The 25,939-nt window shown below is 44.0% G+C and overlaps 1 protein-coding gene across 4 annotated transcripts in view; it reads left to right on the top strand.

Annotated features, from left to right (window-relative positions):
• The window catches only part of PCDH9 (protocadherin 9), an 854,181-nt gene that overhangs the window by 109,646 nt on the left and 718,596 nt on the right, over nucleotides 1-25,939 (top strand). The window contains exon 3 of one of the 4 annotated variants that reach the window (XM_033147997.1): nucleotides 20,488-20,535. The exons of the other annotated variants lie outside the window; for them this stretch is intronic. Coding sequence (XP_033003888.1) covers nucleotides 20,488-20,520 — 33 coding nt within the window. The 3' untranslated portion in view covers nucleotides 20,521-20,535. Of the gene's footprint in view, nucleotides 1-20,487; nucleotides 20,536-25,939 lie in introns of those variants that run through there. 4 annotated transcript variants of the gene reach the window in all.

Consider the following 25,939-nt stretch of genomic DNA (forward strand, 5'->3'; position numbering starts at 1 on the left):
TAGGAGTTCACTTTTATATTTGTAATATTTCTGCCTATTTCTGTATTATTTATAAAGAAAACTTGCATCTCTCTCTCTCTCTCTCTCTCTGTGTGTGTGTGTGTGTGTGTGCGCGTGTGTAAGGACTATATGTGGTTCAAAACCAGAGTAACATCTGGCACACAAAACCGAAATACTAAATATGCTGTTGATAACTTGACTTCACAGCAGTTTACCATCATGTTTAGTGAACACCTATTTAAGCACTTTGATAGGTGATAATTTTCCTCCATTTCCTTTTGGACTGTGTGACTTTCACTTGTGGCACCCCACCCGCACCCCCGGTGTCTTCCTAAGTGCTTGAAAACCTCTCCTAGACAGCATTTTCTCAGCTTCCGTGGATGGCATAAACATATCCAATGGTAATTCATGAAGTGGAAAAAAAATTAGCTAGTATGTCTGCTTTTTTCCTGAAAAAGTGCTCTTTTTTGTTTTCCTGTTTGTTTTGAGATTAAATATTCATTGTAAACACACTGTTATGTGTGGAAAAACTTCATATTTTAAAAAGTGAACTGGCTCCTTGAGCATCTAATTTTAGTTGTTCTGCATTAATAGCAATATATAAAGAAAGTAATAAAATTGGAATAATTTCTATCTGCCTGTTGCTTACCAGTCATCAATCACTGAATGGCACCTTCAGTTCATTCAGAGAAACTTTGTACAGAAGAAGAAATGGGAGATTTTTGTATGAGACTGAAAAGATCCGTGGCTGCCAAGAGCAACAACCCTGTCTCTCTTCCTCTCCTTTCCTCCCCTTCCCCTAGTAATATCTAATAATACAAAAGGTGATGGATGTGACAGCACTCAACTGTATTTTGCTGTCTTCCATAATTGTAGAATGTCCAATGAATTGCAGTGGCATCAGAGCATGTCTTCGTCTTCTTCTTTGGCGATCACTCATAGCCGAGTAAGATTGTCTTCCATGAACACGATCTTAACAGTGAGTTTGTAAGCGACTGTGGAGGCCAGTTCTTGGATCCACACATCCTTCCACATTGGGGACATTGGTTTCCGGTTGGGAGTTGATCATGGTGAGGGTTTGCCAAATGTACCTTCCTCTTAGCTCGTTTCTCCCTTGCGTCCTGAGTTCGAGTGTCTTCAAAGCCCATGACACCTTTGGCAAAGGCTGTTCTCCAATTGGAGAGCTCGCAGGCCAATGCTTCCCAATGTGTTTATACTACATTTTTTTTTAGATTTGCCTTGAGAATGTCTTTAAACCTCTTTTGCTGGCCACCAGCATTATGCTTTCCATTTTAAAGTTTGGAATAGAGTAGTTGCTTTGGAAGATGATAATCAGGCATCTGAACAACATGCCCAGGCCAACATGATCAGAGCATGTGTTCGCTATATCCCATTCTAGCCAGGGCGGAGGAAGGGGGGGCAATGGGAGAACGTGCCCCCAGAACGCACGCCACACCACTGCGGGCGGCGCGCCACGCCCCCAGGGTGCATGCCAGCCCCGCCGATGCCTGCTCCCTGCCCCCGGTGCCAGAGTATGAAGATCTGCCACTGATTCTAGCTGCCTGATATGAACATGCGAAGGGACTCCTGTGCACAAGCAGGCTAGCCCCAGGCCCGAGGCAGTGACTCACACTTCAGTCATGCTTTCAACGGACATGTGATCAGCATCAGTTGAAGGAGGTCCTCTGGTCATATGCTCCTGATTGACCAAGGATTGTATCCTGCAGAAAGAACCCCATGTGTGCACATTGGCTGTTGATACAATGTGAGCACTGGTATCTAGGGGGCAGGGGTAGCCCACTCATGCATGAGTGTCCCTTCACAAATTCATACTCAATACCTGATGACAGTTTATGACTAGAAGTTACAGGAGAACAGTTGGGGGGTATATGGGGCTCAGTGCCCTCTCTGTCACGCAGGAAGGGTAAATGGGCTTGTTTCAGGCAGAAATGTGGGGAAGGGAATAGGTGAAGGCAGGAGCTGGTGTCTGAACAGTGTAGGGACACTTTTAAAAATGGTTGTCCTAGCAGGGTGGTGTGAGCACCACAAGACTACATTCGGCTGGCATTGATGGGCCTCCCCCCCCCCCAAGCAGTATGCAATGTTTGGTTCTGGCCTGACAGATTATTTTATATTATGTAATGTTCCCCATTTCCCAGGCCAATAGGGTTTTCCAGGACACCTGTATGTGGTGACTTTCCTGGCAAGGAGAAAGTACTCAAAACTCGATTTATTTTCGTAATATCTGTGTATTGACAAATATATCGGGAGAGCACATTCCTTGGCTTCCATCCAGGTAGGTAGGAACGTGTTTCTCAATGCTCCGTGCTCTGTTGTGGTGTGAAATGATGACTGGTTGTTTTTTTAGCTCGAGTGTGAGATAGTGAAAATGGCTCTTTAAACTCTTTCCATTACACCTTCTTGATGGTGTGTATAGAATCTTGTTCTGTGAAATGAGTTTTCACTTAAATATGTATAAATAGAATGGGACAAAAGTTAATTGACCTACATCCTCTTTGTATGCGATGGATTGTCAACAGGAAGAGTGAGCTGTCAATAAGATTTATTTTTTTCCTTAGGAAAGGGAGATGTTCTTACTTTTTTCTACTGGACTGTTTGCCTGTAAGTGACAACCATTGACTAACACACTGGGTACCTTTGAGTTCCCCCAGAAAAAAGCACTGTATCAGCACCTTTTTTTTTCTAAAATGAAAAATGAAAAAAAGCACTGCTAATACAGACAACCTGTTTATAACATGACGTCTGTCCTGTGTGGAGAAGTACAACGTTGAGCAATGTTCAAGTGAGCAAAGCTCAATGTTGAACTTTGTGGAAAGGGACGCTGCTGCACACAGACGCTGGTGTTTTGGCAGCAGAACCTAAAGCATGTCCCTTGTCTGGTGTTTTTGTGGTGATTACAGTTATTTGCATAAATGGTGTATCATTGTTTGTACACTCTGGTTCAGAGACAGTATAATCCTCCACGTGAGTCATTTGCAGAGGGAGTCACTTCTGACTGGTGCAAGCAGAGTCTGGTGGCAACTCAGCTTAGCATGGCAGATAAAAATGGTTGGTGGCACAGTGCAGTAATCGAACAAAGCATTGCTAGGAAGCAGCACCAATTAAAGCGGGTTTTTCAGGCCAGATGCTCCTTCCTCCACACTGCTTCGCGGCTTCAAAAAAGTGCCATTTGATTGGCTTTTAGTACATTTGAACCGGGCCATTTGACACCTTAAACTTCCATTAGAATTCCCAGCAAATAATGCCATAAGTGACATTTTAGGAGTATTCCTGCTCAGAGAGAATATATGTAGGGAAAGTGTATATGTAGGGAAATTATAATAAGGGTTGTTTCTCGGGGTGGGGTTGCACATCTTGGGTGGGGGAATCAAAATACTTGTCTCTCATTCTTTGCTATACCTCCCCACCCTAGAAGGATAACATCCCCTGATTTATCCCAGATTTGATCTGCCTTTCCCAACATATAACAGCAGCCTTTGGGTGGAGGAGAAAGCAAAAGCAAAGCAAAGCCTACACGTCTGCCCTGCTCTTCTGTGCATGCTTTGGAAGTGTTTAAAGTGCACTGCCTTGTTGGAAAGGTGTACAGGGTCACTGCGGAAGAGCACAGGCATATTTGGCAATGGAGTTTTGAATTCTCAGAACACTGTTCAACGAGGGCCGCTGCAGCTGTGATAAAACTGATGTAATGCTACGGCATTGTGCCATCTATTGTATTAGAGCTTCATGGTCAACACGCACTGGATTTATGCCTCTACAGCGTGCAGGAGAAATTTTATTTGGGTTGTTAGAGAAGTCCGTCAGGTCCACGTCAAAGTCATTTGGAAGGTTGTTGGTGAGGCACCAGCTTCTACGTGTCTGAGCCTCATTTGCATGAGAAAGTATGAGACTCTGTTCTTATTAAGGATGACAGTTCATTGCTAGCTGTTAAGGTACTTAAAGTGTTTTGTCTTAATTAAAAGTCTTCAGCTTTTACCACCTTAATTGATGAGCACTAAAATCCTTTATCATCCCCATCATGCTTCTGAACCCATAAAAGAACTAACCACACTCATTTCCCCCCCCTTTTCTTTTTTTAATCATTAAAAAGAGGAAGGCAAGATAACATGAGGAATAACTGTGTTTATAACCTTCATGAGAATCTTGATGAAAAGTGCCTTCTGCACCTTGTTTTTTTCCCTGCAGTGCTCTCTGAGCACAAATGGAAAAGAGGAAATGTGTAAGATTGTTCTAAGAACAGTGGCTGGTGCTCATCAGAGAACAGTGGTTTAATTCACTCAATGGCATGGACCGACAGAATTAAGCAACTTTAGGTGGCAGAGGCAAGTATATGCTTAACCTTTAAGCGAGGCTTAAAGGGATCCCACCATTTATTCAAGAAGCTCTCCCTACACACCGGGCCGGCCCTTCCATGAGGCAGACTTAGGTAGCTGCCTCAGGCAGCAAATTCTGAGGGGCATAGTGGCTAGAAAGCTGTGTCACAAGCTCTGCTCTCTCTAGCTTGCTGCTGTTCCATCTCCAGTATTAAAGTAAGTAAGGTTTTCCCAGACATGTCCTCTTTTTTGGGCAAAAAAAATTGAAAGGCACAAACACAGGATGGGTGACACCTGGCTTGAGAGCAGTACATGCGAAAAGGATCTAGGAGTTTTGGTAGAGCATAAACTTGACATGAGTCAACAGTGTGATGCAGCAGCTAAAAAAGCCAATGCAACTCTTGGCTGCATCAATAGGAGTATAGCATCTAGATCAAGGGAAGTAATAGTACCACTGTATTCCGCTCTGGTCAGACCTCACCTGGAATACTGTGTCCAGTTCTGGGCACCACAGTTCAAGAAGGATACTGAAAAGCTGGAAGGTGTCCAGAGGAGGGCAACCAAAATGGTCAAAGGCCTGGAAACGATGCCTTATGAGGAACGGCTTAGGGAGCTGGGTATGTTTAGTCTGAAGAAGAGAAGGTTAAGGGGTGATATGATAGCCATGTTCAAATATATAAAAGGATGTCATATAGAGGAGGGAGAAAGGTTGTTTTCTGCTGCTGCAGAGAAGCGGACACGGAGCAATGGATTCAAACTACTAGAAATAAGATTCCACCTAAACATTAGGAAGAACTTCCTGACAGTAAGAGCTGTTCGACAGTGGAATTTGCTGCCAAGGAGTGTGGTGGAGTCTCCTTCTTTGGAGGTCTTTAAGCAGAGGCTTGACAGCCATCTGTCAGGAATGCTTTGATGGTGTTTCCTGCTTGGCAGGGGGTTGGACTGTATGGCCCTTGTGGTCTCTTCCAACTCTATGATTCTGTGATTCTAAGATTTTAAAAGTTTACCAAATGTCCAGGTTTTTATTTTTTATTTTTGTACCATTTGTTTGTGACACAGCCGGCAGCCGGTGGAGTGAGTGATTCAGTGCGGACTGGGGTAACCTGCCAGGGGCCACTCTAGGTCTTGTGTTGTTTCTGGTGACCACTAGGTCTGGCGCAGCCTTCCTGGGGCTCTAAACCCTGTGTTGTCTCCGGCCGCCTGCCTGGCACCGTCTTCCTGGTGCTGCTCAGCCTTACATCGCCTGGAAACGCAGCGTCTCATGAGCGGGAGGCCAAAAAAAAAAAAAAAAGGTAAGAGAGGGGAGGGAAGGAGGAGTGGGTAAGGAAGGGGTCAGTGACAGATATGAGGGATGGTAGGGGGTTGCCCCGAATTTTTCCTCACAAATGGTGGGAGGGTATGTCATTTTCATTTTTAATTACCATTATTAAATATTTGAATACAACTTCTATCTTTTACTGCACACACATACACACGATTTCAGAAAGAGAAAGGTGAAGGAGTCAAACTTTATTTTTTAAAAAATACACTTGCTCAGATAAGTGGTCCAGAATTACATTGTTAGTGTTTCGACGCTTCTCGATCAGGTTTGTGAATATATTATAGTTTATGTAATTTTGCTGGTATCAATGCCGTCAGAAACTCAACTCTTTAACTTACAAGGGTAATATATTAAATAATGATTCTTTTAGTCTGTGTCTGGCTAGATTTACTTTTGAGTTTCGTTCCGTTGGCTTCTGTTTTATCAGGCAAGGATGCAGCATACTTTTGAATGCCCCAATCTGTCACTTGTTGCTTCTGTTCAGTATCAATGGCCACTGACAAGCCAGCAATTTCCCCTCAAAATATGTTTGATAGGCAGTATTCTGGACTTTGATAGGGGATATTCTAGATGTGTTGTGAATATTTGATCATTGACATTTGCATTTGATACAATGATTATTATTATTTTTTGTCACCAACAATATTTCTTTGTTATGTGTTTGAGTGGGGGTGCCGTTCAGGGTGGTATTTGTGGCTCCCTTCACACAAGTTTCTTTGGCAGATAATGGCTTTGGCTGGCCAGTTAAGTACTGGGATTTAACATTAGAGAGAGGTTGCTCTGTTGCCATAGAGACACATGGCTGGGCCTTTCCCCATCATCCTAGAGAGGAGAATGAAAGGTTAAGTGGGCTGTGCTATGTGAGCTGTGTGAGAGCGTTGGGGTGATGCTGGAAGCTGGAGGACACAGAGACATGTTTTCTCTCTGCTGCATCCAAAGCTGAGTTTGGGCTTCCCTGTTGCATGATCTGTCGGGCTGTTCATGTTGTGAGCCTTTCCATCCGGTGGTCAGGTGTAAATAAAAGCATTTCCCCTACCCCATTTTTATTTTCCTTTTTCTTCAGTCTTGTAGAAACGATCCAGAGTTTTGTACCGTCACATGTTGTTAATCTGCTTTGGTTTTTTGGGTATTCCAGCGCTTATCTAATAGCTTAACACCAAATCCCAGTTAAGTCTCTAAGACGGTTGGATGGCGCGTTGTGTGCCTCCTGGCAACACCTGCAGCCAAACTGGTGCCAAACATACTGTTCTGCTTTCCTCTGGAAAAAAATGAGCTGCATCAGCCCTGGCCCTACGAGGTGCCAGAGTGAAACCACTGCCGCTCCTGTTGGGGGAGCTGAGGTGGTTTCACTCTGGAGCCTCACTGGGCCAGGGCTGATGCAGCGTCTTCCTCCCTTTGCTTTTCAACATCACAATGTATCGCTATATCACAATGCTTGTCTTGTGATACATTGCAGTGTTGAAAAGCTGATATTACACAGCCCTACTCAGGAAGAAGAAGAAGAAGAAGAGTTTGGATTTGATATCCCGCTTTTCACTACCCGAAGGAGTCTCAAAGTGGCTAACATTCTCCTTTCCCTTCCTCCCCCACAACAAACACTCTGTGAGGTGAGTGGGGCTGACAGACTTCAAAGAAGTGTGACTAGCCCAAGGTCACCCAGCAGCTGCATGTGGAGGTGCGGAGACGCGAACCCGGTTCACCAGATTATGAGTCTACCACTCTTAACTACTACTCCACACTGGCTCTCTTCATATACGCTGCCCAGGCTTGTGCCCTGGTGAGTTCACTTTGGTGCTGCTAACGCAGAGGTTTGACTTCGTCCCCAGAGGCCCACTCAATTGTCTCTCAAGGCAGGCAGACGCCAACACCAATATGACACGGCACACCAAGCCAGGTGCTGCACAACAGTGGCAAAATAAACAGGGCGTCAGAGAAATCAGAATTGTAGAATCATATAATTCTAGAGTTGGAAGTCACCCCAGGGGTCGAATAGTCCAACCCCCTGCAACGCATCCATGACCTTTGAAGGGGCTACCTTTGAAGGTGACCCGGAAACTGCAATTAATCCAGAATGCGGCAGCTAGACTAGTGACTGGGAGTGGCCGCCGTGACCACATAACACCGGTCCTGAGAGATCTACATTGGCTCCCAGTACGTTTCCGAGCACAATTCAAAGTGTTGGTGTTGACCTTTAAAGCCCTAAACGGCCTCGGTCCTGTATACCTGAAGGAGCGTCTCCACCCCCATCATTCAGCCTGGACACAGAGATCCAACGCTGAGGGCCTTCTGGTGGTTCCCTCACTGCGAGAAGCAAAGCTACAGGGAACCAGGCAGAGGGCCTTCTCTGTAGTGGCGCCCGCCCTGTGGAACGCCCTCCCATCAGAGGTCAAGGGAATAAACAACTACCTGACATTTAGAAAATACCTGAAGGCAGACCTGTTTAGGGAAGTTTTTAATTTGTGACATTTTAATGTATTAATATTTGTTGGAAGCAGCCCAGAGTGGCTGGGGGGACCCAGACAGATGGGCAGGATACAAATAATAAAATAATAATAATAATAATAATAATAATCACCGGCTTCACAATATTGAACATATAAATTAACAACAACAAAACTTCAGGTTTAACATGTGTTAAGAGCTTTCTATGTTAACTCAAATTCCAAAGTGCTGGGAAATTACAGTTGGGTGCTTGTAACATGGTTGGCTCAGTTGCATGATGGACTCAGTTACATAAACTCCATGCATCTATTTTACTGAACAGACAGATCTGCATCTATTTTACTGAACAGACAGATCTGGGACTTGGGTCCACCACTCTCGCACTAGCAGCCATCCAGCTGAAACAAAACCACAGGATAAGATACTATAACATAACAGTATCCCCTAAATAATACATCTGTTAAGGGATTGACCATTAATAGCTGTAGTTTCCTGGCATTTCTTAGCTTGAATGAATATGGAAAGCCCTTAACACAACATGTTAAATTGAGACATTGTTTGCTAATTGAATTTGATTACTTTTGAGAAGGCTATGCTGACAACTCCCAGGCAAACTAGAAATTTAAAAAGAAAAGCTCAATGGAAAACTCAGTGGGAGAAATGAGAAACAGGGTTCATTTCATCAGCTTTCCAGAAAGACCAGCTCCACTGGGCGTCCTCTCATTCATCTATAGTCTAATAGCAGCCATTCTCACAATTATCCTTCCTACACTGCCAAGTTTCAAATCAGTCCATTAAACCATTTTCTACCTATAAGACATAGGGCCTACTCCTGCCCCTATCTTCAATTGTCATTACAGTGGTACCTCAGGTTACATATGCTTCAGGTGAAATACGCTTCAGGTTACAGACTCTGCTAACCCAGAAATAACGCTTCAGGTTAAGAACTTTGCTTCAGGATAAGAACAGTTTCAGGTTAAGAACAGACCTCTGGAACGAATTTAGTTCTTAACCCGAGGTACCACTGTATAATTTGTTGTTGTTGTTGTTGTTCAGTCATTCAGTCGTGTCCGACTCTTCGTGACCCCATGGACCAGAGCACGCCAGGCACACCTATCCTTCACTGCCTCTCGCAGTTTGGCCAAACTCATGTTAGTAGCTTCGAGAACACTATCCAACCATCTCATCCTCTGTCATCCCCTTCTCCTTGTGCCCTCCATCTTTCCCAACATCAGGGTCTTTTCCAGGGAGTCTTCCCTTCTCATGAGGTGGCCAAAGTACTGGAGCCTCAACTTCAGGATCTGTCCTTCTAGTGAGCACTCAGGGCTGATTTCTTTAAGAATAGATAGGTTTGATCTTCTTGCAGTCCATGGGACTCTCAAGAGTCTCCTCCAGCACCATAATTCAGAAGCATCAATTCTTCGGTGATACAGCCACTGTATAATGGTGGAATGCAATTCAGAAAACTCACCCTTAACTTAGAGTCATAGTTGTGGCCTTATAACAAAACTGCCTTATGCAAAGTCTGCACATTGTTCCCATCTAACATAGGCATCTACTCTGACAGCAGTTGTTTTTGAGCCCTGCTACCTGAGACCAATTTAATTCCAGTGTGAGAAACCTTTGGTCGTCCAAATGTTGCTGCACTACAAATTAGTGCCAGCAAGCATGGCCATTGACCAGGGATGATGGGAATTGTAGTTCAGAAACATCTGGACGGCCAAAGGTTTCCCACATCTGAATTCAGTGCAATCTTTTGCATACAAGTATAGTGTATGCTCCTAACACTGAGCTATTGCCCCCCTCCTCACGGTGTAATCAAGGATTCTTAGTGATATGCATACAGAGACTCCTAGATGGACAGCCTTAGTTTTTATTGCAACTTGGAAATTTCAGGGCCACCCCCACCCCACATTTGTTTACTTAAATTCACAGAGTATGAGAAGCTTCCTTATTTGACAGCATTGTGTCAAAATGGCATGAGTTCAGTGGCTATGCAGATAACACTATTCACCGATAGAGGATTTATCCGTCAGTTCAGTCTGTCAAAGCAATTCACGTGAATAAGAAAAGAAGGCAAACAATACCCATAGCCTGTTTCCTGTTTGCTCATATTTTTGCAGCACTCGATAACAACCTGAAGACACTCAAAATGAGGAGCAACCTTGCATGCTAGTTAGCCCTGTGTTACTACTAGTAGTATTCTAGAAACTGCTGATAGCATTAGTGTGGTCTTCTGTTCAGTGACAGTCCAAGGAGACTATCTTGTAATAAACATTTTACATGAATTGTTTCTTGCTGAAAGTATTCTTCAATCAATGGCTTATCAGACAAATAAAAAGGGTACTGATGTATTTCTGGACCAATTAAGTCTTTTGGGGGCAGTTATTAAGGCTTTAATTGAATACAATTTAATTAAGATGCAAGGCTATGCATCTGAAGTATTTAGTAGGCTTTTGAGCTCAGAAATAATCAATAATCAGAGGAAACAATAAAAGAAACCTTGATGTCTGTCTTTATCTGGTATCTTTTCTCATTTTCATGATGCATATGGAAATCATTCTGCCAGATATAGCCTTCTAATCTATGCTTTTCCAAAGAATTTAGAACACCTGCACTTAGTAACTAGACTGTTCTTATAAGACAATAAAATTAAATGCAAAACTGAGACAGATTACACAAAATCGAAGTCGGGAAAATGTTAGACATCCACTTGAATAAAGCATATGGGCAAATGACCAGATTCTGACCTCTCCAGTATCTGCCTGAGTATGTCCTGTGAAACCCATTGGAAACTTAGGACTGGTTTCCATATGGGAAGGTCCAACATGCCAGACAAATCTCCCTGAATGCTGGCCCCTGACCATCTTCTGCTGAATCTTCCTTGGATTTATGGTACCAGGAACTTTTGGTTCACAAAATTTGAGGCAGGAACTACATCTATCTCTTGTAGGACACGGGGAAACTGTGACCCTCCAAAATCTGTTGGACTCAGCTTCTATCAGCTCTGACCATTAGTCATGCTGGCTGGGACTGAATGGCAGCTTGAGTCTACAGTAGCCGAAGGGCCACAGGTTTCCTTTCCCTGATCTACAGGGAAAGCTGAGAGAGAACTTTTCTTTGCAGCATTGAACTATTTTATAAACAGCGCTTGTTTGAAGCTGCCAGCCACTCACAGAATACAGTAGAAAGATACTTTTAGGTGATGCATCACAAGTTTTGAACTTGTCCTGCCAACTAATTTGTAAGCTTAGGCTGCCTGGTTGTTCTGGTGTACTTTTTCCTCAGTTGGCGTACTGTTCTATTATTGTTCAGATAAAAAGGTTTTAGAAAAAGGTTGTCCACTCCAACCAGTCTTGTCTTACTGTGCACAACTATAGGGGAATATTTATTTATTCATTATTTATTTCTTCAGCCAAACAGCTCATGGGGCAGCTGACAGTAAAATACAAACAACAGTAAAATCCTGGCAACACAAGCAGTGCAGCAAATAAAAACATTGCGGATCAAATCAATCATAACAAAAACCTTAACAAAAGCAATACTTGAAATAGGTTAAAACATAGCATTTAAAAATCCTGACATACCTTTTTTGTTATCTGCCTAACACCTGAAGCAAACGGTGTGTGTGCCAGGCAACCCTTCTTAAGGGAGATGTTTCAGTCCAAGGTTGTGTACACACTACAGTTTAGTGTGCATTCAACGCACTGTGTGTGCTGCAATTGCTTTTTTTTCTTGTACAGAGTGTCAACCCTGACCCACACACATACCCCTTTCTTGCAATGAGTTAATGTGGGTTCCCCCCCCCCCAGAAACCGCTTTTGATGTGAAAACGGATTATCAAACCACATAAATTCATACTTCAGCGTCACGTGTACAAAAGGAGATGCAAATAATACCATTCTTGGGGTGTTTCCCCACAATGGTGACATTGTAGTGGATCATCTCACTTCCTTTCTGCCCCTTGGGACTGTCACTTGGTTTCTAGTGGTTCATTAATTTCAACAACATCTTAGTCTCTGCTTTACCAGTAGACTACTGGTGGCACTGGGCACCGCACACATATTTTATTTTGTGATGGTATGATATATCAGAAATCTTGTATCTCAGAAACAAACAAACGAACAAAAAAGCTACATTCATAGGAAGACATATCTGCAGGTTTCCAGATTGGGCTTCTGAGGGGTAGGGTGACACATGCACACTTATACAATTTTTCACCCATTATTCTGTGAAATCATGGTATACTAGAAAACTTACATCTAAAAAAGTTAAAATTGGACCCATGCACAGGTAAACAGATACCTGTTGGCATGGAATCCCTAACTGTGGGAACATTGATGTGCAGTACCTGCAAAGTACACACCCACCTGGGTGTACATATAGCAACGATGGAGCTGCTCCTTCGAGTGTATTGTGCAGGTATCGACAACTGCAAAGTGATGGGTATAGAAGCCCTCGGAGAGTGATGGGGAACAAGCCCTGTGTGTTTCAAGCACTTTGTGTGTGCACAGCCTGAGCATTCCGTGTAGGCTGGTCTTGTGCCATCCCCCAGGATCTTCTGCAGCGTGCAAGTAGCTCAAAGCAGACACATTGTTGTTGTTGTTGTTCAGTCGTGTCCGACTCTTCGTGACCCCATGGACCAGGGCACGCCAGGCACGCCTATCCTTCACTGCCTCTCGCAGTTTGGCCAAACTCATGTTAGTAGCTTCGAGAACACTGTCCAACCATCTCATCCTCTGTCGTCCCCTTCTCCTTGTGCCCTCCATATTTCCCAACATCAGGGTCTTTTCTAGGGAGTCTTCTCTTCTCATGAGGTGGCCAAAGTACTGGAGCCTCAACTTCAGGATCTGTCCTTCTAGTGAGCATTCAGGGCTGATTTCTTTCAGAATGGATAGGTTTGATCTTCTTGCAGTCCATGGGACTCTCAAGAGTCTCCTCCAGCACCATAGTTCAAAAGCATCAATTCTTCGGCGATCAGCCTTCTTGATGGTCCAGCTCTCACTTCCATACATCACTACTGGGAAGACCATAGCTTTAACTATACGGACCTTTGTCGGTAAGGTGATGTCTTTGCTTTTTAAGATGCTGTCTAGGTTTTTCATTGCTTTTGATGTTGCTAAGGTGCTGTGGGGTCCTTGGTCTGTATGCCAGACACATTACAACAAGTTAAATGATTTTCTGATTGTAGAAAGCTCGGCGAACCACTGGCAGTGATACAACAGCATGTCATGGCTACAGCTCTGGTTCACATGCTGAATGTTGTTTCATTCACTTGAAAGCTGTAGCTGAGCAAATGAAAGCCAGGGACCTCGTCACCCACACATTTCTTTGACTTCAGGAGGCCAGCCATTTCTTCTGCTCCTTGGCAATAATAACAAACCTTGCTTGGGATTTCTTCTTTCTATTTCTTTTAATTGAGAATGCTAGTAACGATAATTGCCACGCTTTGGCAATCTAATATTCTAAACTGTGTGCATTTACTTGTGTCCCGGAGAGCCCTTACAATTAAACTGTGTTTTTGTTCATTTTTGTTTTTTTGTTTGTTTGCTGTGTCTGCAATCCAGCAGCTTCGTTCACACACGCAGAGCCTTTATCCCACAAAGATCCCATCTTCAAAGAAAATGCAAATGGGAAAGTGGGTGAGGGGGAAAACCTTCAAACTGTGTGTGCTGTCCCTGGAAATCCACCCCACAGGGACTTTGGCCACCCCCTACCTTCATGACCCTCTCACCAAACCTACGAAATTCAGGTAGGCCACAGCATTCAGCCCCAACCCGCAATGTACTGTAAAGCAGTTGGAGCAAGGATTAAAGGATTGTTTCTGTTTTGCAAATTCCATTTCCATGTAAGGTTGCAGAGGGCAAAAGGTGGTGTGAAAAGTAGCATCTTAAAAAGGGCCCCCATGCACAGCATCAGCAGGCAATGGACTCCTCCGATACTGACTGTTGTGCAGCTCTTGGTACACATAGACTGAGATGCTTAAAATTCATTTAAATGCATAGTATGTTAGATGGTGTGCTGTCCCTATGAGAGACCTTTAGCATGAAAGAAGTAGCCCCAGAAGCAGGCTGTGCTTGCCTCAGGATTGCTGAGATTTCATGCAATTATGCTCTATGTCTCAGGGTTTATAGAGACATATATATGAATTATATTGTCTTCATATTCGAGCCCTCTCTCATGGCTACAAATTTCACTATAATATCCTGTGCTTTTGATGTTGCTAAGGTGCTGTGGGGTCCTTGGTCTGTATGCCAGAAACATATGCAAGGATGAGGTAGAAGGTCTAAAAAGACCATATTCAGCCATTTCTAGAAAACGTCTGCATCCCGCCTACCAGCTGCTTGTGAGTTTTGCAGCCTGAAACCTGGTTGCTAGTAGCAGGATTATTTACTGTCTCCTCACTCCCTTCATATGTTCAGATGCTGTGCCCACTTTGGCTGTGATAGAAGAGAGTTGCATCTTTATCTCAGTTCTTGCATCAATTCTCATGAGCCAGGGTCTCAAGTATATGGGCCAAATTTCAAACTGACCTTTACCTGGCTCTGGTGTTGTCATATTCTTTGTCTCAAGAGAGCCAGTGTGGTGTAGTGGTTAAGAGCGGGAGTCTCGTAATCTGGGGAACCGGGTTCGCATCTCCGCTCCTCCACATGCAGCTGCTGGGTGACCTTGGGCTAGTCACACTTCTCTGAAGTCTCTCAGCCCCACTTACCTCACAGAGTGTTTGTTGTGGGGGAGGAAGGGAAAAGGAGAATGTTAGCCGCTTTGAGACTCCTTCTGGTAGTGAAAAGCGGGATATCAAATCCAAAATCTTCTTCTTCTTCTTCTTCTTCTTCTTCTTCTTCTTCTTCTTCTTCTTCTTCTCCTCCTCCTCCTCCTCCTCCTCCTCCTCCTCCAGATGGCAGGAGAGGGAGCTGTGTAACTGCTAACGGTTCAAGGCAGGAACCTCGTGTCACTTTTCTAGTAGTTATAGAAGAAGAAGAGTTTGGATTTGATATCCCGCTTTTCACTTACCTTTAATGGTCAAGTGGTGTTGTGGCCTGGCAATGTCTCCTATCTGGCACCCTGCTGAGGAAGATTGCAGCCTGTCTGCAGATCGGCCAATGGCAGACAGGCTTAGGTGCAGGCATTGTCCAGGGGGCAGGCCCAACTGGCCAATAGGTGTCACTTGGGTCCACTCCCGTGGGGATAAATTGAGGCCTATACAGGCCTCCTACCCAGTCCATCGTCGGATCTCCTGTCCACCTTCCCTCCCTTTATCTATGCTTTTCCTTGATGCTAAGACTTTGATATGGACTTTTTTGGCTGCCATATTTGGGGCTGGGTAAGAATTTTTCCACTTGGGAAACTGGCACTAACCATTTGGTTTTTTCCTTCTTCGTAGCCACCACAACAACTTTGTGAGGTTAGGTATCTGAAGGCAGCCCTGTTCAGGGAGGTTTTTAAATGGTTGGTGTTTTAATGTGTTTTCAATATTTTGTTGGGAGCAGCCCAGAGTGGCCATAGAACTCCTCCAATGGGGATCCCTCGTGGTGTACCCCTATCTGGTGTAGGTCATGGGGCCCCCAAAATGTGGCTTATCCTTAGATGCACTCCTAGCAGATGGGCTGGTGTGGAATAAATGGCCATACCTAATGACTCTGTCAATAAATTCACATGTGTAATAAATAAAGTTGTAGCCTATTTGAACCCATTTTTTTCTTGACTGGTATTCATCATTTAGGGAGTGGCAGGGTCATCGAGCCTTGGCACAAAATGAGGTATTTGAGACAGAGACCTATATTTTTGTTGTTACTCCTTAAAACACCATGCAAACCAATAGTCCTATGTTAGTAGTTCTTTGCACCCAAACAATTGCCTTCTTTCAATTCTGAGAGTTCACTTTTTCAAGATCACAATTCCTCAGATGTTTGCTTTTTCAGTTTCACTTGGCTTTCAGCAAACGACTATCTCTTTCTTTGAAAGGCTCAGCTGTTTTATTTACTCCTGAACATTGAAGTACAGCTTCAATGAATTGTCAGCAATACAGTTCTGGACTTGTTTTCTGAGTTGTTGCAGTTAATTTAAGACCCATGATTGTGTATGAGTGTTTCAAATTGTTTGCTCCAGCGTGCAATTATGCTGCACTTTTCCACATTAAATTTCACCTGCCATTGCCTCCCTTGGTCACATCACATTTTTTTGTTCTGAGATTACCTTCTGCAGCCTTTTGGTTTTGCATTTGAGTCTTGTATGTGCCATAAAAATTCTCTCTATATTTAACTTTCCCCTTCCCTTCTTCCCCTGATTTAAGTTTCCCCTGGTAGCATCATGCTCCTTTCAAAATTATTTTATTGCAGTGGGGCTTTGGGTAGAAAGAGAAATAAAGTGAAAAACACTCTCTTCATAATAAAGGAATGTGGAGTCAAATAGATAGTTGAGTTTTTAATATTTAATCATATGCATTATAAAACACACTCTTCTCTACCTTTTGAATGTATAAATTGACAGAATTAAACATTGTGCCATAGCTTTCCATTAACAGGGGACGTGAGAAGAAATTCATATATGTAGCATATTGTAGACAGAGGACATTTCTCTAAAACGGGTTGAGTAGGGTGGGAATTTGAACCAAAGTTTCCCAGACCGAAACAGCCCCAGCAAGGGTGAAGCTTGGTAATATGTCGCCCTGTGCAAGGCCATTTGATTCCCTCCCCCCAGCCCTGACAGTGCTATCTTAAGCCAGGCTTTAGGAAGGAGGTGTGAGGCTCTGGCAGGAACCTGGAACCTTCTGACCTCCTTCCCAAAGCCTGGTAAATGCTTGCCTAGCTTTACAAAGGAGGAAAGAGGACTCTAGGACCAGGGCTTTGAGAAGGCGCCCTCCTCGGCTGTGTAACTGCACTGCTTGCACAGTCCTAAATTTGCCTCTGGCCCTAGTTCTCTAAGGCCAGTGTGGTGTAGTGGTTAAGAGCGGTAGACTCGTAATCTGGTGAACCGGGTTCGCGTCTCCTCTCCTCCACATGCAGCTGCTGGGTGACCTTGGGCTAGTCACACTTCTCTGAAGTCTCTCAGCCCCACTCACCTCACAGAGTGTTTGTTGTGGGGGAGGAAGGGAAAGGAGAATGTGAGCCGCTTTGAGACTCCTTCGGGTAGTGATAAAGCGAGATATCAGATCCAAACTCTTCTTCTTCTATTACAGGAGAAGTGAACATGGTGTGCCTGCCATGTTATTGGCTACAATTATCACAATACTTGACCACTGGCTATAGTTGTTGTGGCTGATGGATGTTGAAGTTCAGCAACATCTGGAGGGCACAATCTCTGGTCTGTTGTGCAAAACTGGCCCTGAAACATGATACTGAGAGGTGTAGCTTAGTGGTCTTATGGCAAGCCCTTTAAACATCCATGTGCATTACTTCAGTTGTGAATCACAAAATTATCATCCCTTCCTTCCCCCGCCATTTCTTGCTTTACAACTACTTCTAAACTCCTGATATATTAGAACAAAAAAAAATAAAAAGTTGGCCAACCTGGAGAAAAAAGGAAATGCTCTGAACATGTACAGTTTCACATCTTAAACTCACTTAAAAAAATGGCACCATAATGACTGCAGAAATAAAACCGAGATTGCTTCTGCTGTCTTGAGAATCCTTAACTTGAAAATAATCACCATTTTGTTGTAGAAAGTAAAAGTAATACGACGAGCATTTGTAACCATGTATATGGCTGGCCAGCTGCCCTTACTGTAAAATATTTTTTGTTAAAAAAAGTGGGGGGAGAGAGAAAGAGGAGGAAAGGCTGCAGTGGTGGCAAGCATTTGTCTAGGTGAGCTCTGGCATGCCTGTCTTAGCCCAGGTGCTGATGTGAGGCCTTTTTGCTCCTGCCAGGGCCGTATCATATCACCTTCTAGTGGGAAAACATCGTGGAAATATTCCTGGCAAACTCTCATATTCTTTGCAACCTTTGCAAATTTTCATTTGGCGGATCGTATCTGCTGACCCCATCCTCCTCCACCCCAGGCAAACTGTAGCCAAGGAACAAGTTGACAACAAACAATACAAGTGTGAGAAGTAAATGCCAGTGGAAGGGGAAAAGGAGATTATGGAGTGACGGGAATAAGAAAATTCAATCTTAAGGAGGTCTTAGAGGCTCCCCACTGCAATAACTTTGATTAACCTTGCAGTGTTTCAGCACGGGGTCATGGTATTCTGTTGACACCCTTCTTTTGAGATGTCAGTCACATTTCAATAACTTTTCGGCATGGGCTTGTAAGTCCTGTCTCTTCATTGACTTTGAAAGAGGCAGGTTGCTTATGAATGCAGCTTGAACTGTCACTCAGATATTCCTGCATTGTCTTGGCTTTGATTGACAACTTTGAAGTGGTGGAAAAGTTTCAGGGTAACCAACTGTCCCCTCTCTTCCCTTGTTTCCATTTTTAAATCTTTGCTTCTTCTCATCCCCTTATGATAGTATGGTGTTGCTTCGTTTCACTATTTAAAAGAAGCATCAAAAGCAATCCTTTGGGCAGGTGATGCTGCTGTTGTTTCTTTGCAGCTGGGTGGGAAAGAGTTAAAATCAAATAATAAAAAAACAGCATGTATGTCACATGACAAACTTGTACTGCCTGCTAATCAATGAAATCCCAGTTCCAATATGAACTGGTTTTTCCCACTACAGTATTGCCAATATAATCAATTATATACATTGTTGTAAGGGGTCCCAAGGGTCATCTATTCCAACCCCTTGCAATGTAGGAATTTTAACTAACGCATCCATGACAGTTGGCCACCCAACATCTGGTTTAAAACCTCAAAGGAAGGAGAGCCCACCACTTTCCAAGGGAGTCTGTTCTACTGTATAACAGCTCTTACTGTCAGAAAGCTCTTCCTGATGTTTAGGCAGCACCTCCTTTCTTGTAACTTGAATCCATTGGTTCAAGACCTTTCCTGCAGAGCAGGAGAAAACAAGCTTGCTTCACCTTCCATGTGACAACCCTTGAAATATTTGAAGATTGCTATAATATCTCCTCTCAGTCTCCTCTTATCCAAGCTAAGCATGCCCAGTTCCCTCAACTGTTCCTCATAAACCTTGGTATACAGACCCTTGATCATCTTGGTTGTCCTCCTCTGCAACACAAACCCTCCAACATCCCAGAGGTAAAATTTGGGATGCAAGCCCAACCTCCCCTCACTCATTAAATCTCTCCCCCCCCCCACTGAAGGGGCAGATTCATGTTTTTATCCCTCCAACTATCCCAGCCCTTCTAGCTGGCCTTACCCCTGGAAGACATTTGCCCTTCTCAGCAAGAGCATTGCGTGCATGCGCGGTCTCCACTCCAGTGGGGACATGCCTCCCCACACACTAAGGTTCCACTTCAGGAGGGTTCCACTGAAAAGCGCAAGAGACGGCTGCAAGCACTGGCTCATCCTCCTCCTGTGCTCAGCGGCGGCACTGGAGGGGGGAAAACAGGACATTCCTGGATGAGATCAGAAGCCAGGAATGCTTCTGTAAAGCCATTGTTGGGTACAGGGCCGTCTCATCCATAGGGGCTAGTGGCACGGCGCACCAGGGTGCCGCCCCCCCAGGGGTGCCCCCATGAGCCCACCGGCATACTGGGCACCCCCCTCCCCAACCCGCCCCCGCCCCCACGGCCGGGCTGGCGGCCGGGCGCTCGCGCACCGGCAGCGCAGCCGCTGCCGCCCATGCCGCTCCCGGGCGGGCTGCGAGCTGGCCACCCTCGCCTCCCGTCCTGGGAGCACTGGAAGGGCGCGCAGAGCCCCACGCCGCTCCAGCGCCACGCCCCTCATCCCCTGCTCACCCACCCCCCCCCCGAGGAGCGGCAAGCGCGGGAGGTGGCGGAGAGGCGGCATGCCGGGGGCGCTGGAGGGATCGCCGTGCCACGGCGGCCGGTCTCCCTAAGACGGCCCTGGTTGGGTATTTTTAATATGGAACAGTTTGGCCTATAAATCCAAATCAAGTTTCAGAACACCTTTGTTTTTCAAAACATGAACGTCTGTATCCAACCATTTTGCTGTTTCTTTTCAGTGTGTAACATAGCTAGAGAACTTGTAAAGGGAAAGGCGTGGGATCTTTGGCTGCATAGTAATCACGATAGATAAATAAATACAAAGAGAGTAGCCCATCTGCTTAAGCGGCCATAAAGCCAGTGGAAAAGACAAGGAGAAAAAAGAACCTCCCACTTCCCCTTTCATAGATTTTTGTTAGTTTTAAGAACAGATGCAAAAATTATTAGGGGGTATTTCAGGGAAAAGTTTCATTATGTAATAAATGCTGTGCTCAACAGTGATGTCTCTGCATTACACAGTAAGCTGATCTCTAATCCAAGTGTTCTGCTTATTTTAAGGAAAAGAAATACTGCCACAGATAATTGAGGTTTATTGTTTTATTTTTCAGAAATGCCCCAGTTCTCAGCATTACCAGAGTTGATGGATAAGAAGCTCAGGCTTGCATAATGTACAAATACGTTCTATCATGCATAGACAGTAGAAACTAATAAATTAGGGCTACAGATAACGGAATCAAGCAGAGAGAGTGTTCCTCAAGTTAAAAAATGAAGCTGCTGGTAAGCAGGCAAAGTTATTGTGGGAAACTAACATGGAATTCCAGTGTGTGCACCTGTGTGCTTGTGACAATACATTTATTTATTTACTTTGCATTTGTGAGTACATAGGACAGAACTTTGTGGCGAGCCCAATGAAGTCAATCATCCCTGTGTATAGGTTAGCTAGAGGCGCTATAACCCTGTTTTTTTTGGTTTGTTTTTTGGCTGTCGGGTCGGACCTACAAAAACAGGGAGGTGGTAGAGTGTGTGATGGACAACAATTCATGGCTGGTGTGGTGCATAAAATTTGATGTGCCACAGGCTATCAAGACCTAATGTCGGGATTCAGGCCTGCATACATGAGTATGTCCTTCAAGACAATACTTCACAGGTTTTGCCCGGTTTCTTTATAAATCTCTCTCGCTCCCTCGCACTTATCTCCTAACAAGTTATGATGGAGGCAGCAGTAATCTCTGCTTGGCAATATGCTGACATCCATATGAATCTCAAGTCGCTGCACAGTGACCCTATATAACACCATGTCACAACTTTCTGTCTTCTACTCATAGATGCCCACAGGGGAGTGCACATTTTCTTCTTACATCTCTGCTATTTTTAAGTGCAGGTGAAAGAAGAATGAGGTCAGTATCACACTGGATTGCAGCACCTTTATCAAAACACATCTCCTCCCCAAGGTCTGCAGTTGCCACAAAGCTAACAGAGCTTTTCTTAAACTGCAAATGCTCCATTTTATTCCATTATATAAAGAATGCAATTATTACAGCATACAGGATTGTAAAAGGATTAAGGCACAATCCTGCTGTGTTGGTCCCACTGACATAAGTGGTGGAGAGAAATACATGATCTATTGTGCATGAGTGGGATTTCTCTGGTTGTAGCACCCGAGTTGTTGACATTTTTTGGCATATGGTTGGCACAGGCTCCTCAACCCAACCCAACCCAATTTAGCACTAGGTTAAAACACGGTTGCTTACTCAGGTTTCTGGAAATGAGTAGTACACAAGGTGTCTTTGTTTGTTTACAGAGAGGCTCTTCAGTTTCAGGGCCGTCTTAGGGAGATCGGCCGCCGTGGCGCGGCGATCCCTCCGGCGCCCCCGGCATGCCGCCTCTCCGCCACCTCCCTCCAGCGCTTGCCGCCCGTCGGGAGGGGGGGTGGGTGAGCGGGGGATGAGGGGCGTGGTGCTGGAGCGGCGCGGGGCTCTGTGTGCCCTTCCAGTGCTCCCGGGATGGGAGGCGAGGGCGGCCAGCTCACAGCCCGCCCGGGAGCGGCATGGGCGGCAGCGGCTGTGCTGCCGGCACGCGAGCGCCCGGCCGCCAGCCCGCCCGTGGGGGCGGGTGCAGGTTGGGGAGGGGGCACGCAGTATGCCGGCAGGCTCTTGGGGGCACCGCGCCACTAGCCCCTATGGATGAGACGGCCCTATTCAGTTTTATACCGATTTGTAATTCTGCCAACTGATATGTTTGGTATAATGTACTTGTTTGTTTAATATATGTTTTGTTGCACCCCATCCCAAGTTCATGTGATGAAGGACAGGGTATAAATACTGTAAATCGATAAAGTCTCCTCCTGAAATTACTGGGACCTACAGCTCTCAGATGTAGATGTCATTGACTTCAACGCAACTTTTCCCCAGGTTAGTGTGCATACTATGCACTGTGCGGCAGGGATGGAGAACCTTTGGCACTCCAGGTGTTGAACTCCACTTCCCATCACCCCCAAGGCTGGTTGTGAATTTTCCCTGAATTTGCTGTTTTATCTTTTGTAAGTTGCATTGAGGTGTGGGTATTTTTGTTTTGTTTTTTACAGCCAAGCGGAGTATAAATTTTATGAAATGGATATAAGCAACAAAACCAAAAAGTCATTGGCAAAAAATTCTTATTTTTCCATATTGCTTGCATGCAGAAATTATACTACCACTTGCAATCATTCAGAATAATTACCCTACATAACTAAAATGGGTGGAAAATGTGACACCTAAATATTCAGAAATAAATGGTATGTGTTCACTTTTATTTAGATTGTCTGTATTGCTGAACTTATTAGATCTAGCATATTTTTTTCATCATTACAAAAATGTGCAATCGGTTCTAGAAACAGAATGAAATTTACTTTGTCAATGTGGGATTGAACACTGAAAAAAAAATACTTCTAAGCTATATCGAGACCCAAATGGCCTTTTCCACCTATTAATTTTCATTTTTAAAGACAATATTTATAGGGAAAGTAGCAAGAAGCAATACTCAATAATTTGTAAAACCCACATGTCATGTCTGCATTCTGCCATTTGTGAGTCTGGGAGTTTTTTGGCTTAACATTTTTATTGTACGTTGCTTTTTGCACATAGTTAAGGATGGAATTCAACTATTGATGAAAACACAGTAGAGTGTCTAGCATTCTTCCACACCTTTCATGTATACTTAGAGAAGAATTTGCAGTGGCTGCCCCACAATTCTAGAACTCTACATTCCTATGAACCTGAATTGCTAATTAAATATATATGTAATTTTTGTGTTAGGATTCAAGAGCTAGAACAGAACTTAAACACATAGTGTCTTCATTTCAGTCCTTTATTGAGTACGTTCTGACATTATTGTAGGAAGCGGGCAGTGAATAGTCTGAAGCCCTCTACCAATTTTGCTGTAGGTAGGATCTGGGGTGGGCAGACCCTTAAAAAGACAAAATGTGTTCTGATAAGTTCATATCAGTATGAACCACCCTTTACAATGCTCACTCACAGATAGCGTTAACATGTGTCATCCCACCACAGTTTACAGAAATGCTTGCTTATATTGTTGCTTCCAAATAAGATTTCCTCCTTGTAGTCCGGAGCCTATGATGAATTTACAAATGTAATTTATTTTTGTTGCATGCATGCTTAGACAGCATTCCGTGTAGGTTTGCTTTGAACCCATTAAAACGATGCTTTCTGATGCTGTTGCTTTTGCTGAAGAAACTTTAAATGTGTGTTCATTGATGCCTATGAAATCCAAAAGCCGTTGCCAAAAAAATCAGACATGAGATTCTCCCCTTTCCTCCACCTCACTTTCACTTGGGTATGCAGCGTGATTTCACAATTAAGTTGGCAGAGAACCTGGAGGCGTAAAAGGGAAGCCTACAGCAAAGACAATGGGGGCTTTTCTTTGGCAGTACGAAAAGATGCAAGGAAACAAAATTAAGCTCCTTGTTTCATCACTGAATGGCTTAATTCAACAAGGCTTGTTCACCGGTATTTCACTCCTCTGCCTGTGATTGGCATGGAAAGGAATACAGAAAAATGAGCTCTTCTTCGCAAAGACAACTCAGTTATCTATAACTTGTCAAATTTCCCACCAATTAGTGTCAGTATAATAAGCCTTCCACAAATTTTTGTCCAGTCGCTTTGCTCTTCAAATGAGTTCTGTTATCGGAATGCATCCTTTTCTAATTTGCTCTTGTGATCGCATAATGTAAAGGAAGCCAGATAATGTGAAGCTTGGGAGCAACATTTGGGTTGAGCTTGTGTTGAGGTAGAATTTTGCCAAGAGGCAGCATTAATAATGGGTTGGCATAACATGTTTGCTAGAGTGGGGCTGATACTCGGATTGCGTTTTCTTGGTGCATTTGTTGTTGCTTGGGGGGGAATCGTGTATATTGGGTTCAACAAACCATGGAATGTTGAATTAACCCCCTCCCCATTATGAATAGAGTGCTTTCCACTAATGGCTGTAGGATTTTTTATCCTGCATCAAAGGAGAAAAGGAAGATCAGAGCAACAGTCTTCCCCACACCTTTCAAATTTCTACCATTTTAAAATATCTGTTGATATAGTAAACCTTCATATTAATCTCTTTGCCCCCATCCCCACCCCCATTTTCACCTTCATGTTTTTAATGTTAAGAAAGATCCATTGTAGACATAAAACAGCACCATGGTTTGCAGTGCTCCTCCTATTCCAGAGTAACCCTCCTCCCCTGCTCCTTTCCTGCGGCCAATCATTTTACATTTCAGAGAGGTCATGGTAGAACTAAAAAGCCTGTAACTCAGTCCTAGTCTCTTAAACATAGGATATTGCCAGTGTTAAATCTGCTCAAGCTATTTTTATAAATCCATTGAAGCCTTTGAGTGTGAATAATGACAATATCTAATGGCATATTGTTGTCACCTAGCCCATTAAATAATGTTGTAAGCCCCCATTTATAGTAAGCACTTACAGTTATTGGGATTTATGATTATATATTATTATTGGCAAGCTAAACATTAATACATAGCCTGCCTTGTTTTTGATTTTTCCCGCTATCTTCCAAGTTGTGCTCAATCTGTAAAGAAGAAGACAAAATCTTGTAATGACCCTGTGCGCAATGGCATAGTCCCTCTTTCAGATGCTTTGGGAGGGTTTCCACACAGGGCCATGGTTCCTCAGAAGGAATTTGGTAAATCAGTAATGGCTTGTTCACACATGCGATCATAATTGATGCTAGAAACAATGAGTGATGAACAGATGGAAAATATCCTGAATTTCTATCATCAGGGAGAGAATATATTTGTGCTGATAGTAAAAGTGAATGTTCCAATACGAGAGGTGCGGTGAGAAGGGTATTTATGATATGGTTGCTTATGCATACTTGTAGTAAAGGTAAAGGGACCCCTGACGATTAGGTCCAGTCATGTCCGACTCTGGGGTTTCGGCACTCATCTCGCATTACTGGCCAAGGGAGCCAGCGTACAGCTTCTGGGTAATGTGGCCAGCATGACTAAGCTGCTTCTGGCGAACCAGAGCATCGCACGGAAACGCTGTTTATCTTCCCGCCGGAGTGGTACCTATTTATCTACTTGAACTTTGATGTGCTTTCGAACTGCTAGGTGGGCAGTAGCAGGGACCGAGCAACGGGAGCTCACCCCGTCACGGGGATTTGAACCGCCGACCTTCTGATCAGCAAGCCATGGCACAAAATCCTTCGGTGAAATATCTGTTGTCTGATTAGTGGACCTTGCCAATTTAAATCAAGTGGTTTGGGCAGTTAGGAAATAATTTCTGCCATAGGAGACCATCCTTAGTCAATTTCTGGGTGCTGAACTTTTGATGACTGATTGGGTAGAGACATCCGTGTTTATAATTTGGGTTGTTGTTTTTTTTAGAAAAATAAAGATAGCAGGTCGGGTATCAGAAGATCAAACTGTTTGGCTACATGCAAGCAAATAGAAGGCACTCAGCTTGTCACCATATGGAACAAAAGTAATTACTGAGTCTGAAAGGCAAGGCAATTAGAATGCTTGCTGATTATCCGGAGTAACTTTCAATATCA

Source organism: Lacerta agilis, chromosome 4 (assembly GCF_009819535.1).
Source record: "Lacerta agilis isolate rLacAgi1 chromosome 4, rLacAgi1.pri, whole genome shotgun sequence".
NCBI classification, from domain to species: domain Eukaryota; kingdom Metazoa; phylum Chordata; class Lepidosauria; order Squamata; family Lacertidae; genus Lacerta; species Lacerta agilis.